Below are 15,561 nucleotides of genomic sequence, written 5' to 3'. Positions count from 1 at the left end.
TCCCCGTCCCCATTTTTCCCTTCCCTTCATCAAATAAGCTGTAACATTATATTTTAGGGCTGTCAATTAATTGCAGTTAATTCACGCGATTAACTCAAAAAGATTAATCACAATTTTAAAAGTTAATCGCAATTAATCAGAGTTTTAATCACACTGTTAAGCAATAGAATGCCAAGTGACATTTATTAAATATTTTCGGATGTTTTTCTACATTTTCAAATAGATTGGTTTCAATTACAACGCAGAATATGAAGGGTACAGTGCTCACTTTATATTATTTTTTATTATAAATATTTGCACGGTAAAAATGATAAACAAAAGAAACAGTATTTTTCAATTCACCCCATACAAGTACTGTAGTGCAATCTCTTTGTCATGAAAGTGCAACTTACAAATGTAGGGTTTTTTTGTTACATAACTGCACTCAAAAACAAAACAATGTAAAACTTTAGAGCCTACAAGTCCACTCAGTCCTACTTCCTGTTCAGCCAATCGCTAAGAGAAACAAATTTGTTCACATTTACAGGAGATAATGCTGCCCACTTCTTAATTAAAATGTCACCTGAATGTGAGAACAGGCGTTCGCATGGTACTGTTGTAACCGGCGTCACAAGATATTTACTTGCCAGATGCACTAAAGAGTCGTATGCCTCTTCATACTTCTGTCACCATTCCAGAGGACATGCTTCCATGCTGATGAGGCTCGTTAAAAAAATAATGTGTTAATTAAATTTCTGACTGAACTCCTTGGGGGAGAATTGTATGTCTCCTGCTCTCTGTTTTATCCACATTCTGCCATATATTTCATGTTATAGCAGTCTCGGATGATGAGCCAGTACATGTTGTTCATTTTAAGAACACTTTCACTGCAGATTTGACAAAACACAAAGAAGGTACCAATGTGAGATTTCTAAAGATAGCTACAGCACTTGATCCAGGGTTTAAGAATCTGAAGTGCCTTCCAAAATCTGAGAGGGACAAGGTGTGGAGCTTGCTTTCAGAAGTCTTAAAAGAGCAACAGGACTTGAATCACCCAAAAAAAAAAAAAAATCAACTTTCTGCTGGTGGCATCTGACTCAGATTATGAAAATTAACATGCGTCAGTCCACACTGCTTTGGATCATTATCAAGCAGAACCCATCGTCAGCATGGACACGTCCTCTGGAATGGTGGCTGAAGCATGAAGGGATATATGAATCTTTAGTGCATCTGGCAAATAAATATCTTGCGACGCCGGCTGCAACAGTGCCATGAGAATGCATGTTGTCACTTTCAGGTGACATTATGAATAAGAAGTGGGCAGCATTATCTCTGGCAAACGTAAACAAACTTGTCTGTCTGAGCAACTGCCTGAACAAGAAGTAGGACTGAGTGGAGTTGTAGGCTCTAAAGTTCTATTTTTGAATGCAGGGTTGTTGTTTTTTACATAATTCTACATTTGTAAATTCAGCTTTCATGATAAAGAGACTGCACTACAGTACTTGCAATAGGGGAACTGAAAAATACTATTTCTTTTGTTTTTTACAGTGCAAATATTTGTAATAAAAATAAATATAAAGTGAGCACTGTACACTTTGTATTGTGTGTTGTAACTGAAATCAATATATTTGAAAATGTAGAAAACATCCAAAAATATTTAAATAAATGGTAATCTATTATTGTTTAACAGCGCGATAAATCACGATTAATTTTTTTAATCGCTTGACAGCCCTATTATATTTCAAAGTTTCCTCCAATAGAGAGCCCCTTATTTCTTGAAGTTCTGTCGGCTTTTTAAAGAAGCTAGAAATTAACCCAAAGACCATGGGGGAGCCCCCACATACTAAGAACTGAAGGAAAACAAGATACAAAACAGATACGAATGAGAGATTCTCATTCAACTCACCCTCATTTCTGAGGGACAACCATCCCGGGACGGGATTTTTCACCTACAGCACATCACCTGGGTCGCAATTAATATGACACATAAGATGGACACTTATGGGTGCACAGGCATGCACGCCACCATTACAAACTCAATACACACACACCCTGCTTTTGAAGAGTTGGACAGCTTTTCCTTACTTCTTCTAGTTCTACTGTTCCAGCTGGAATTAGTTCTGTGTTTGTGAAGTGCTTTGAGATCTTCAGGTGGCAGGCATTACACAAGTCAGCATTACGCACTGTTGCTGCCTAAATTCTCAGTGGGCGAAGTGTGTCTCCACTCCCCACCCGTGACATGTGCAGCTGCTGAAACAGAACATCCCCCATAGAGGTGGCCACATGGCTTTGGCACTTGAAGAGATTCTAGGCACGTTCGGGGCAGTAATGGCAACACAGGCTTCTCTGCAGCGTGACTGCTGCAACCTGACCACTCACCTTTCTCCATGACCAGAGGAGGAGCGGGGAAGGAACGTGGCCTCCTACAGCAGCAGACAACTGCCTTATTCACCCACACTTGACATACAGGTAGCAGCAGCCAGGCTGCCTAAACCAACCCCCCCAAAAGCCAAATGCATAATCCCATTTTAATCTAGAAATAGGCAGATTTATTATTTGCTTTGCAGAAAAGTCTAAGAACCCCAATCAAGGTCAAGGCCCCACTGCACTGGGAACCGTACAGACAAAGAACAAAGGAGACAATCCCTGGCCCAGCGAGCTCAGGCCTGGATGTGAGACAGGACTCGACCGGCAGACAGAACCTACAGATTAGGCAGACCAAACAGTTATGGAAACTTCCTACAGAATGCAATAGAAAATATCTTTTCTGTGGGTTCTCTCTATGGGTTTTTTTTAATCATCCCATAGGATTTAATAGAAAATTAGATTCCTGCTACAGAATTCTATAGGATGCCTACAAAACCTATAGAAAGGTTTTCATTCTCTATGAAATTTTGCAGGTTGTACAAGTAATTTCTAAGGAATTCCACTGGTTTTCTTAGAATAAGTCTATTCCATATGGGGATGTTTGCGTGAACATACCCGTTCATACACTCAGCAATGGCCAAACAATCCAACTGACCAAGAGACAGCCCTATGACCAAATGTATTTAACATCAGTACTCTAATTAAAGAGAAGTTTTGGCACCAAAGCAATTCATTAGAGTAGGGTCACATGACAGTTGGGTGGCCCATGTGATCCTGCCCTGGCAAGTGAGAGCAATAGGGAGTATGCAAGTGAGCTTTGTGATTTTACACATCACAGCGCCTACATTTAATGGAGACCGCCCCACACTTCCACCCACAGGAAAAGTGCTGAGACTGCGTCTGGCGCGTCTGGGTGAGTGGGAGACAACCAGACATTCAGGATTGCGAAGTGACTGGCATATCCTCAGCTGGAGTGCTGCAGGTCGGGGGAACCTAGCTTCTAACTTGATTTTATTCAAAGGTTTATCCTTCCCACTTACCCTTGGTACTCGGGGCCCCACCATGTTCCAGATAGAGTGGTAGGACTCCCTTGACCCATCCCGCAAATCCTCATTTTTTTCCCCTCCATGAGCTCTGCCTGGCTTGGCCTGGGAAACCTACGGCTTCGTCTCAGATTCCTTCAGCTAAATGCCTTGGCCTTCAAGTGCTTCTCCTGGGAAGAGACTGTCTGGAAGCCCAAAGGCATCTCCTTCCGCTCCCCTCTCAACTTACGCAGTGCTTGGCATCATCCTTGGCCCAGACTTTTAACTCAGACACTTGAGTGGCTCCACCCAGGCCCTATTACTTCTCTCCAGACTGTGCTTAGGGATTCAGTTTGGATGGCAGGTGCTGGCCAAGCACAGAATTCCCCTAGACCCTCTTTCACCGACACTATCTTTCAGGCCGGGGATGGTACACGAGGCTCCTTTCAAGACTGGTCAAAGCAGCTCCCTCAGCAGCAGGATCGTTCATCAGTGAGCCGCTCTAGATGCTCTTCTTCCCCACTCACCACTTCGAGTCCCAGGGGCTGCAGTGTTGCCTCCCCAGCTGTCTCAGCACCAGAGGGCCCCAGGAGCGAGAAACAGCACTTGTAACCTTTCTAAAATCCCTGACATGAGCGAGCCATCTCCACAGAGGGTGTCAAAGCCTTTAATTTGATTTCCTTACATAAGCAATTGTTGCAATCACTCTGATTAGGAACAATTAGGCCACACGGCAGCGCAAATCCTGACAGAGACAATGCATTGAACTGCGACCGGCAGCCAGGCTCTCCGAGAGGAGGTTTCCCTCAGTATTTGACTAACAACAAAAGCTATTGATGGCAAAATACTTTCAAGCTAATTAATCCTAAATGCTGCAGGAATTCAACATTAAGCAGATGGCATTATTAGGACTTTATCTGCATTTGCACATTCCACAGATGAGGTTTTAGAGGCCTATACTTTGTGTATTATTGAGCATTTAAATAGGTAGAAGCATTACTTTAATGGTGGGGGGGGGAGGGAAACCGCTCCCATGCAATGCTCTAAAGCAATGTCTTGGCTCTTTAAGACTGGCTCAAGCACGAATCGCCTCCTCTCCTGTCTGCGGGCAGGAGTTTGGACATCTTGTCAGTACCCTTGACATGAACAGCTGGGAATGACAGATCAATGGTTCAATACTCTCAACAGCATGTCACCGACGTGACAGCAAATGTTATTCTAATGAAGCCGTAATCATAGTCAAATTACGCGGTTCAATTCCCGGGAGGGGGTGAAGAAGGGAGAGCAGAGGTCAAAGTTCAGGAACTAAAGGTTATCCTGCTTACCTCAAGCACTTGCTGGAGATTTGGCTGCCCATCCACCATGCCCTGAATAATTCCAGTCAGCTGAAACAAAAGAGAAAGAGAAAACAAGAGTCAGAGGAGCATTACATCGATCATTAGAAGGTCTCCTCTCCTGCCCACCTTTCTGAAACTGTAACGTGCTCTTGTGAGCAATTTGGGCAATATCAAGTCCTGTTAACTGCAGTACAGCAGCCCTGGGAACTGCCCCACCAGCAAGCAAGAACACAGCACAATTCCAGAAACCGCTAAGCAGCGAGCTCTTACACATAAGCTATGAAATACTGGAACTCAAAGTCATACAGATTTGCTTAGGGGAACAATATAGAATTTTTTCAAACCCTGCAGTCAGTGCTATAATGGAATTCCTAAACGCTCCCCATTTCAATATGCCGATCTTTTCAGTATCCGTTTTGCTGCTGCCCTAAGTTACACAGCCAGATTTTACTACACACACAAGCTGTCTTCCAGCATTCCCATGCTGGGGTGATGACACAACAGAAATGCCTAGGAACAGATAAATAAAATAAACCTGTCTCGTAAAATGAGGTGCACAAGGTGTTAGTTTGTCCTTCACAGTGATTGGAGAAGCATGTATCCATGCTTTATATTAGTTTAAAACTCCCTGTTTTTACATTTTAAGCAGGCAGTAAAATATATATATATTTAAATGTTTTTTTTAATTAAAACTGAAGAAAATCCATTCCATTTTAAAATACGGCTACATTTTGTTTTTCAGTAAACACTTTGGGGTAGGGACTGACACTGGACCCAATCCTGCAAACGTTTAAGCACATCAGTTGTTTCATTGACTTCTGTTGGATTACTTGCGTATTTAAAGTTCAGCACATGCATGAGTGTCTCCAGGGTCAAGGCTTGGTGTGTGGTGTCTGCAAAATGCCTAGTATAGTTTGGGGCACTTAGGGCTGGTCTACACTACCGCTTAAGGCGAGGTAAGTTATGTTGCTCAGGGGTGTGAAAAAGCCACCCCCCTCAGCAATGTAAGTTACAGCGACTTAAAGTGGTGTCCAGCCCACGCTATGTCGGCAGACGTAGCTTCTGCCTCTCATTGAGGTGGTGTCATTATGCCGACGAGAGAGCGCTCTCCTGTCAGCACAGCACGTCTTCACCAGCCGCGCTACAGCGGCGCAGCTGTGCCAGTGGAGCATGGTAGCGTAGACTGGCCCTTAGACTTGGTCTACATTACCACGTATCTGGGTATAACTCCATTGCTCAGGGGGTGTGGAAAATAAAATGCAAACCATGTTATTTCATTTAGTATCACAGTTTTCTGATCATGTCTGAGCCCCAATTAAAGCGAAGACTATGATTTTGTTAATACATGCAACATCCAGACTCTCAGACAGCCATGACAGTCTAGTCACGAGCTGCAGACGGGAAGAATTCTTAACAGGCTCCCTCCTATCCAGGAGTAACACTTCTAGTGTAGAAGAGTTCAGCCCAGTCAGAGAACACAAGCCTTATGACAAGCCAAGGGCCTCAGCGCCTTATTAAAAGGACGGCAGCCTATGCAAGCTAGCCTACCCCTATGCTTCTTTGGCTGCCTGGCTTACAGCATTGAAACTTAAAAAAACCAAAACACAATTAAACTCCAATTAAAGTGTAATTACATCTAATGAATACCAAATACCTGATTCACTGAATAAGCTGACTCTAAGTGGGAAGATTACTTTCTTGTGGCGACTTACATCCCGTGGTAATATATACCTTTTAGGGAAGAAATTTTCATTTTAAGAACGTAGAGTTCCTCTAGGTGGGTTTCTGAAGTTTATCAAGTCATTATTAGGTGGCATTTTAAGGAAGTGGAGAAACACAGACACTGTTATATTCCAGAAACTGTTTTTATATTAATCTGTATTTTAATTGTGTAACAGCTGCTGCCTACTGACTTCCCATGCACTAAAGGAAAATAAATTTAAGAGATTAACTGCACTGTTCTTTAGCATGGCGTTTAACTCATGTTTTGCCTCCTTGGCTTGTTTTGTCCCTTGCTTAGTAGAAGTTTCTCCCACCGCTCACCCAGCCTAGCTGGGTAACTCACCTCTCACCACTACTCTCGAGTGGGAGTGCTGGCCCCAGCTCTGTGGTGAGCAGCCCAAGCTGACGCTCTGGAAATGGGCTGAGGATGAGCGGTTTTGGTAAAAGGCCTTAAGAAATCTCACACGGCCTGTGTCCATGGGAATGGCTTCCCGCAGCTTTCTGGACCTCACTGGCATCTCATTTCTTTAGTAGCTGCCCCCATTAAAGGGTACAGGGGAAGGAGGGAGGCAAGGCATGCAGGTGGCTGGATGGGGCCATGGCTGGATTACACCCTATTAGGAAGGAGAGGAAGGTGAGGTATAACAACAGGTTGCACCATGCACAGTTAGACGCACTGTAGGGATAAGGAGATTGCCGACACTGGACTGCAATGCAGGGGAGCCGGGTTCTGTTCCCAGCTCTGGCACAGACGCACTGTATGACCCTGATTAAGTCACCTCCCCTCTCTGTGCCTCATGTCACGCTGCCGTGCGGGGGCTCCAGAGCACGGGTACCGACCTCAGGGCCGACTGTTGAGAAGCAGGGCACAAACCCCAAATTGGCTGTGAGCTCTACACCTAGATTTCACCAACTAATCAGAAAATGTGAACTCCTCAGGCACTGTAGTGGAGTCACAAACAGCCCCCATGGGTGCTCCGACCTGTCTCGCCACCCACGTCAGCCTGCCTTTCTGACAGATGGTCCTCTACACCAAGGATCATAGCAACGTTCCAGTTACTCCCAGTCTCAAAGGACCCATTACCTACCCCAGGTCAATTGCCCCTCAGATCTCACACCAAAGACAATGCTTGCAGCCAATCCTATAATAAACTCTCTAAAGATTTATTATATAGGAAAAGGAAATAAGAGTTATTTACAAGCTTAAAGCCGGTAAACATAGATACAACAAAGAGACAACTAAGAGGGGATATGATGGCGGTCTATACAATCATGATTGGTGTTGAGAAAGCGAATAAGGAAACATTATTTACCCCTTCCCATAACAAGAACTAGGGGTCACCCAATGAAATTAATAGGCAGCAGCTTTAAAACAAATAAAAGGAATTACTTTTTCCACCCAACGCACAGTCAACCTGTGGAACTCCTTGCCAAGGGATACTGGGAAGGCCAAAACTATAACAGGGTTCAAAAAAAAAAAAAAAAAACCTAGGTAAGTTCACGGAGGACAGGTCCATCAATGACTATTAGCCAGGATGGTCAGGGATGCAACCCCATGTTCTGGGCGTCCCTAGCCTCTGTTTGCCAGAAGCTGGGACTGGACAACAGGGGATGGATCACTTGATGATTCCCTGTTCTGTTCATTCCCGCTGAAGCACCTGCCATTGGCCACTGTCGGAAGACAGGAGACTGGGCTAGATGGACCATTGGTCTGACCAGTATGGCCGTTCTTATGTTCTTATACACAAAAATGAGTTCCAACCTTAAGTTTCAAATGATGATAGATGCTTCTGTCATAAGCAAGCTCTGTATGTTCTTAAGGGATAACCCAGACTAAGCACTGGGGAGCTTCTGCTTAATGCCTAATAACTCCTGCACCCCAGAGTCCGAGCAGCACAGAGATCCAGTCCCTCCTTGTTAGGGGATTTTATTTACTTACCCCCTTCTGCTCGGAGCCGCAGACTCAGCCGCTGGGAGGAATTCACTTGCAAGACTCATGTTCATGGAGCAGGGAAAGAAAACAGCAAAGTTTCTGTCCTCTTTACTGTTCCAATCTAGCTTGTCTGGTGTCAATGGGCCTTCCTTGTCCAGCAAGACATAACACCATCTGCTGGAGACCTGCACTCCACACTAGTTAATGTCTCTCCTGGCTGATGGTTTACACACTTAAAAAGACTTGTGGTCAAATATTACCTTACACTATGGGACGTAGATGCTGTAAGTGAGATTAATGCTTGTGAGTAACTCACAAGCATTCAGTGAAGTCTAAACAGTAAACACATTCTTATAGTTCCAATCCCAATGTTAGCAATACTAACCCACCGGCGAGCCAGACCGATGCCAGATGTAGTCAGTCGAGACACGGGGACCTTGGCCTGAGCAGGGACCTGCTCTGCCAGCACCACACCTCAGTTCTCCATTGGGAAGATGGGGGTAATGATGCTGCCCTACCCAGGGGCGTTACAAGGACAACTTCATGAGTGTTTGTGTGGTCTCAGGGCTTGTCCACCCTTAGAACACTTCAGTGTGGACACTGCCTACGCCAACGGGAGGGGTTCTCCTGTCAGTACAGGTGATTCACCTCCCCAAGAGGCGGTAGAAGAGGGAAGAATTTTACACGGGGATTTAGGTCACTTAACGCTGCTATGGGGTATGGATTTCACACACCCCTGACCAACCTAGTTAAACCAACCTGATTTTCTGCTGTAGACCAGGCCTCAGACTGGATGATTTAGTTGGGGATTGGTCCTGCTTTGAGCAGGAGGTTGGACTAGATACCTCCTAAGATCCCTTCCACCCCGATAGTCTATGATTCTATGGTTAAAGAGCTGAGCAGCACAGAACAGCCTATCAAAGGGCAGCGTGTGTGCAGGGAGGCTGGGAATAACACCTTCTGCTGAAGCCCCTGGCATTGGCCATTGTCAGAGACAAAACACTGGACTAGACGGACCACTGGTCTCCTCCAATGGAGCCAGCATGCGTTTCACAAACACGCATCTATACAGGAGTGATAACGATCCTTCGTCACCCTCGGGGTGGCCAACCTGGGGCTCCGGAGCCACATGCGGCTCCTTGTCTAGGCACCGACTCCAGGGCTGGAGCTACAGGCACCAACTTTCCAATGTGCCGGGGGTGCTCACTGCTCAACCCCTGGCTCTGCCACAGGCCCTGCCCCCACTCCACCCCTTCCCGCCCCCTCCCCTGAGCCTGCAGTGCCCTCGCTCCTCCTCCCCCCCCCACCAAGAGCCTCCTGCACACTGCGAAACAGCTGATTGGGAGATGCAGGGAGGGAGGGGGAAGGCGCTGATCGGTGGGGCTACCAGTGGGTGGGAGGCGCTGGGAGTGGGGAGGAGGGGGGAGCTGATCGGGGGCTGCTGACATATTACTGTGGCTCTTTGACAATGTATATTGGTAAATTTTGGCTCCTTCTCAGGCTCAGGTTGGCCACCCCTGCTCCATGCTATCAGTCTAGGTTTTTATACAGCCCTCATCACTGTAGTATCTGAGCGCCAGATATCTCCATTTTAAAGCCAGGAACACTGAGGAACAGAGTGAGGCAGTTAACTGACCGAGGCCACCCAGTGAGTCAGTGTCAGAGCTGGAAACAGAGCCCAACGACGTTGATATAGAGGTACAAGGGGACGGGAAAGGTCTTCACTGGATTATCCTCTCCCCTAGAAGTGGTATGAGCGCAGAGCAGGGCAGAGCTAAGTCTCATCTGCAGAGGGTCCACAGATTCCGCACGCACTTACATACACAGGGGACTTCTCCAGGGGCAGTGCCGTCTGCGAGAAGGCAACGGGAATGCTGCGTAAGCCGCAGAAGCCAACTTGCTCCTTACAATACCCCACCTTTTAACCAAGATTCTCCCTCCGTGCCTTCACCGTTGGCTGCTGTGTTACACAGGGCCTCTGCTGGAAGGACAAACAACGAATTGCTGCCCCAGCTGGGTTTTGCCTTGACTTTTCCCCTAGCCCGAAGGCCCAGGCGCATGGCAGGTGAGGTGAGCTTCGGGCCCACTCCAGAGGCACCCACCCTGGCTTTGAGAAAGTTCCCAGGTTTCAGCACATTGGCAGTGTTTTATAACTTTCTGCTGGGTTTTAAGTGGGCAATCTGGGCTCTTCCTCATCGACACCACGGCTAAAAGCAGCTCAGGCTCCCACACCTCAGAGGTGATGTCACCTTTGGGAGGAGTGGGCTAAGGAAAAGGCCAGCAAGGCCACCACCAAGCCCTGTCTACACTGGGGCTTTTTGATCTCTCCCAGTGCGGCTCACACTATTCCAGCTCCGCCTTTGTTAGCAACGGTGGGGGATTTTTCAGGAAAAGGCCTACGGAGACCCTGCCCCGCATGCTCATTTGACTCTGGATCAGCACTACAGATTGCCAGCCCATTTTAATTCCCCCCTCCAGGGCCGGCTTTAAGCTGATACACCTGATTCCCCGGAATCGGGCCCCACGCCTAAGAGGGCCCCGCTCCGGGGGTCTTCGGCGGCATTTCGGCGGCGGGGGGTCCTTCGGTGCTGCGGAAGACCCGGAGTGGACCCTCTGCTGCGAAGTGCCGCTGAAGCGCCAGACTGCCGCCAGGTATTGGAATCGGGCCCTGCGGGTCACAAAGCCGGCCCTGCCCCCCTCCCCAGGTGTAAGTTTTCCCTCTTGATCACTCTGTAGAGGCAGGCGTGCGTGTACGATTACCCACGCAGCCCTGTAAGCACCATGCACCTCTGCTCCCCTGGGAAAGCAGTGAGCAGAGGGCAGACAGACAGGAGAGCCGTGCACATGGCAGACTTCAACGCCGCAGCTTTCCCTCCGCCGTTTATCTCAGAAACCATCGTATTTCCACACCAAGACAGTTTGCTAATTACATAAGCACTTGTCTCTGGTGTACAATCTGATCATCAGGTCTGGTCTTTCTTTGTAGACAAAGAGGCCAATAAATCTCACCCCTTATAAGTAGAGGTGCCTAGACAAAGCCCTTGACTGGCATTTAGCAAAATGGGTTATTTTTCGGATAACATAAAACAGCGCCGAAAGCTCGCTTTAAGCATCACGGCTGTTCAGACGAACGCTTGGTAAGAGCTAGCGGCTCCAGCAGCAGGAGGGGCAGCACTACAGACTTCTTGTCCAACCCGCAGCTGTGTTCTCATGGCTCCGGCTGCCCCACGGAAACATGGAGGGGACTCTGCCCCCTACCCACAGGGTCCCACGACAGAGGTAGGCCTCTGTAGAGGAGCTAGCGCCAGGCCTCCTTCACCACTCATCTGGTGAGCATAACCCTTGTGCGCAGGGGTCGTTTTCTAACAGATCTGCTCTAGGAATTACTGGGTGGCAGTTCTCCGGCCTGTGGTATACAGCAGGTCAGATAAGAACATAATGACGGCCATACTGGGTCAGACCAAAGGTCCATCCAGCCCAGTGTCCTGTCTTCGGACAGTGGCCAATGCCAGGTACCCCAGAGGGAATGAACAGAACAGGGAATCATCAAGTGATCCATTCCCTGTCGCCCATTCCCAGCTTCTGGCAAACAGAGGCTAGGGACACCATGACTAGCTGATCACAATGATCCCTGTTGGCCTTGGAATCTACAAATCACCTGTAAAGAACATTTAAATGACAGCAGAGGGAAGGGCTGGGCTGCAAGCAGGAACTCCTCTCGGTTGAAGGAAGATTGCTGCATCAAAACTTCTTGTTCAAACAGAAATGTGACTACACAGCTGGTCATCACATGATTGCCAAAAACTTGGGGGGAGGGGAAGAAGATCACCAGTGATGGGCCTACACTGAATATCCAGCCACACCAAATTCAAGACCTAGCTAAAGATGGAGCCAGGCGGCGTTCAATCCACAAGGAGGCTGTGTCCCCCTTTAGGATTTGCCTCGGTGATCGGAGCAAAGGGCTGAAAACCGGACATCTCTTAAGGCACAAAGAATTGTGCCTAACACGGGGTTCAGGTTACACTTCATCTCCAGGAGCTGGCTTATATCCATACCACAACAAAAGCCATTTTGTAAATACATTTTCCTTATCCATGCTTTCCACAAAACCTCAGATTATTAATACAGAAAGAATTTTTCAAAGTCTAATGTATTTGTGCGTCCTGTGTCGTCGATTCCAAGGCCAGCAGGGACCACTGTGACCCTCTAGTCTGGCCTCCTGCATCGTCGCACAGGCCAGAAAACCTCCCTCAGGGAGCCCTGCATCAAGTCTGAGCTGGAGCGTGTTATTTATTAAATTGTGGTGCCACCCAAACACCTGAGGTGTTTTCCGAACGCAATGACAGACAGACCCTGCCCCAAAGAGGAAAGCATAATCTGTTCATGTAATGCACTCGATTAACTCAGCTTGGACAAGGAAACAAGAAGAGTCAGTTTCCCTTGTGGGCACTCATGCGATAACACGCTGTTGCAATGTTTAGTTTGGAGGGGGAAACAGCAGAGGAATGTTTGAATCCCCACAAAATAGTTTTTATTGCAACTTTTAAAACTTCATGAGACTATTTCTAGCAAATTTAGGTCAATCTGTACAAACCTATAGTTTGGGCCCAAATCCACGTGGTAATGTCCCTCTAAATATATAGCACGTGCCTGTTTATAGATTTCTCTCGCGCACACACAGAGCCAGAGTAGTTGCCCAGAGTGCTGTTATTGCAGTTGCAATGCGTTTCCGCTATACCCCCATTTTCACACGTTTTCATTCTGGAAGCACTCCCGCCCGTGGGATTCCGTTTTTGATGCTTAGTTTTTTTGGAAAGTTTGAACAAAATCCCTTTGGCTGGTTTTCAGTTATAGGAGAGAATAAAAGAGCATTTGTTTTTACAATGGGGAAAAGGAGGAGGGACTAGCTGTCTCTGGGGAGGTTCTTCTGCCTGGCAGAATGGAGAAACAAGGTATGGGAGGGGATCTCTTTTATTGGACCAACTTCTGTTGGTGAGAGAGACACGCTTTCGAGCTTACACAGAGTCTTCTTCAGGCAGAATCCAGTTATTTTAATCATTCAGACAATATGTTAAGAGGCCCAGGACAAGTACTACGGGTACCCGATCCTGCTGCCACTGAATTACCATTGCCTTCGGTGGGACAGGATCAAGCTCTGGATCTTGCTGGGTGATGAGAACTGCAGTTACCTAGTGCGAAACTGCTGCCCGTGGGAAGGAGGGTAGGGGATATGAGGAGTGTAACAACAGAGCGTGTATATCATCCATAGATCTCAATGTGTTTTACTAGTGTGGGTAAGTTTTACCCCTCTAAAGGGGGAAACTGAGTCACACAGAAGGAAAATGACTTGCCAAAATCACACACGGAGTTAACAGAAGAGTTGGAATAGAACCCAGTCCAACATTTTAGCCAGTAGACCATGTAGCATCAGAACAGCCCAAGTGTGAAAGGAACGGAATTTAGAAGCACAGGGTTAGAAGGGACCATAAGGGTCATCTAGTCTAAGCCCCTGCCAAGAGGCAGGATTTGTTGGGTCTAAACCATCCAAGACAGATGGATCCGTCCTCCTTTTGAAAAACCCTCTAGTGAAGGAACTTCCACAACCTGCCGAGGCGTCTGTTCCATTGTCCTACCGGTCTTACAGTGAGGAAGTTTTTCCTGAGATTTAATCTAAATCTGCTCTGCTGTAGTCTGAACCCGTTGCCTCTTGTCCTGCCCTCTGTGGCAAAAGAGAACAACTTTTCTCCATCGTTTTGGGGGCAGCCTTTCAAGTATCTGAAGACTGTTATCATATCCCCCGCTTATTCCTCTCTTTCCAAACAATACATATCCAGTTAGAATCATAGAATCATAGAAGATTAGGGTTGGAAGAGACCTCAGGAGGTCCCCTGCTCAAAGCAGGACCAACCCCAACTAAATCATCCCAGCCAGGGCTTTGTCAAGCCTGACCTTAAAAACTTCTAAGGGAGGAGATTCCACCACCTCCCTAGGTAACCCATTCCAGTGCTTCACCACCCTCCTAGTGAAATAGTGTTTCCTAATATCCAACCTAGACCTCCCCCACTGCAACTTGAGAGCATTGCTCCTTGTTCTGTCATCTGCCACCACTGAAAACAGCCGAACTCCATTCTCTTTGGAAGCCCCCTTCAGGTAGGTGAAGGCTGCTATCAAATCCCCGCTCACTCTTCTCTTCTGCAGACTAAACAAGCCCAGTTCCCTCAGCCTCTCCTCGTAAGTCATGTGCCCCAGCTCCCTAATCATTTTCGTTGCCCTCCGCTGGACTCTCTCCAATTTGTCCACATCCTTTCTGTAGTGGGGGGCCCAAAACTGGACACAGTACTCCAGCTGTGGCCTCACCAGTGCCAAATAGAGGGAAATAATCACTTCCCTCGATCTGCTGGCAATGCTCCTATTAATACAGCCCAAAATGCCATTAGCCTTCTTGGCAACAAGGGCACACTGCTGACTCATATCCAGCTTCTCATCCACTGTAATCCCCAGGTCCTTTTCTACAGAACTGCTGCTTAGCCAGTCGGTCCCTAGTCTGTAGCGGTGCATGGGATTCTTCCGTCCTAAGTGTAGGACTCTGCACTTGTCCTTGTTGAACCTCATCAGATTTCTTTTGGCCCAATCCTCCAATTTGTCTAGGTCACTCTGGACCCTATCCCTACTCTCCAGTGTATCTACCTCTCCCCCCCCCCCCATTCCTTCAGCCTTTGCTCCTATGGCTGCATTCCATCACTTCGATCATCTTTGTCCTTCACCTCTGGATCCTTTCCAGTTTCTCTACATCCTTTCATACAGGAGAAACAGTAACAGGAAACTTGGAAATGGCAGAGATGCTTAATGACTTCTTTGTTTCGGTCTTCACCGAGAAGTCTGAAGGAATGCCTAACCTAGTGAATGCTAATGGGAAGGGGGTAGGTTTAGCAGATAAAATAAAAAAAGAACAAGTTAAAAATCACTTAGAAAAGTTAGATGCCTGCAAGTCACCAGGGCCTGATGAAATGCATCCTAGAATACTCAAGGAGCTAATAGAGGAGGTATCTGAGCCTCTAGCTATTATCTTTGGAAAATCATGGGAGACGGGAGAGATTCCAGAAGACTGGAAAAGGGCAAATATAGTGCCCATCTATAAAAAGGGAAATAAAAACAACCCAGGAAACTACAGACCAGTTAGTTTAACTTCTGTGCCAGGGAA

General features: G+C 47.0%; 1 protein-coding gene across 2 annotated transcripts in view; it reads right to left on the bottom strand.

Moving 5' to 3' along the window:
* ERI3 (ERI1 exoribonuclease family member 3) overlaps positions 1-15,561 on the bottom strand; it is a 224,006-nt gene that overhangs the window by 173,523 nt on the left and 34,922 nt on the right. For both annotated transcript variants that reach the window (XM_026651961.1, XM_026651960.1), the window contains exon 4: positions 4,694-4,753. In XM_026651961.1, coding sequence (XP_026507746.1) covers positions 4,694-4,753 — 60 coding nt within the window. The remainder of the gene's footprint in view (positions 1-4,693; positions 4,754-15,561) is intronic.

The sequence above is a fragment of the Terrapene carolina genome, unplaced genomic scaffold (genome assembly GCF_002925995.2).
Source record: "Terrapene carolina triunguis isolate 2854851 unplaced genomic scaffold, T_m_triunguis-2.0 Scaffold110, whole genome shotgun sequence".
NCBI classification, from domain to species: domain Eukaryota; kingdom Metazoa; phylum Chordata; order Testudines; family Emydidae; genus Terrapene; species Terrapene triunguis.
The sequence above is the reverse complement of the archived record's forward strand: the minus strand, read 5'-3'. Positions and strand labels throughout refer to the sequence as shown.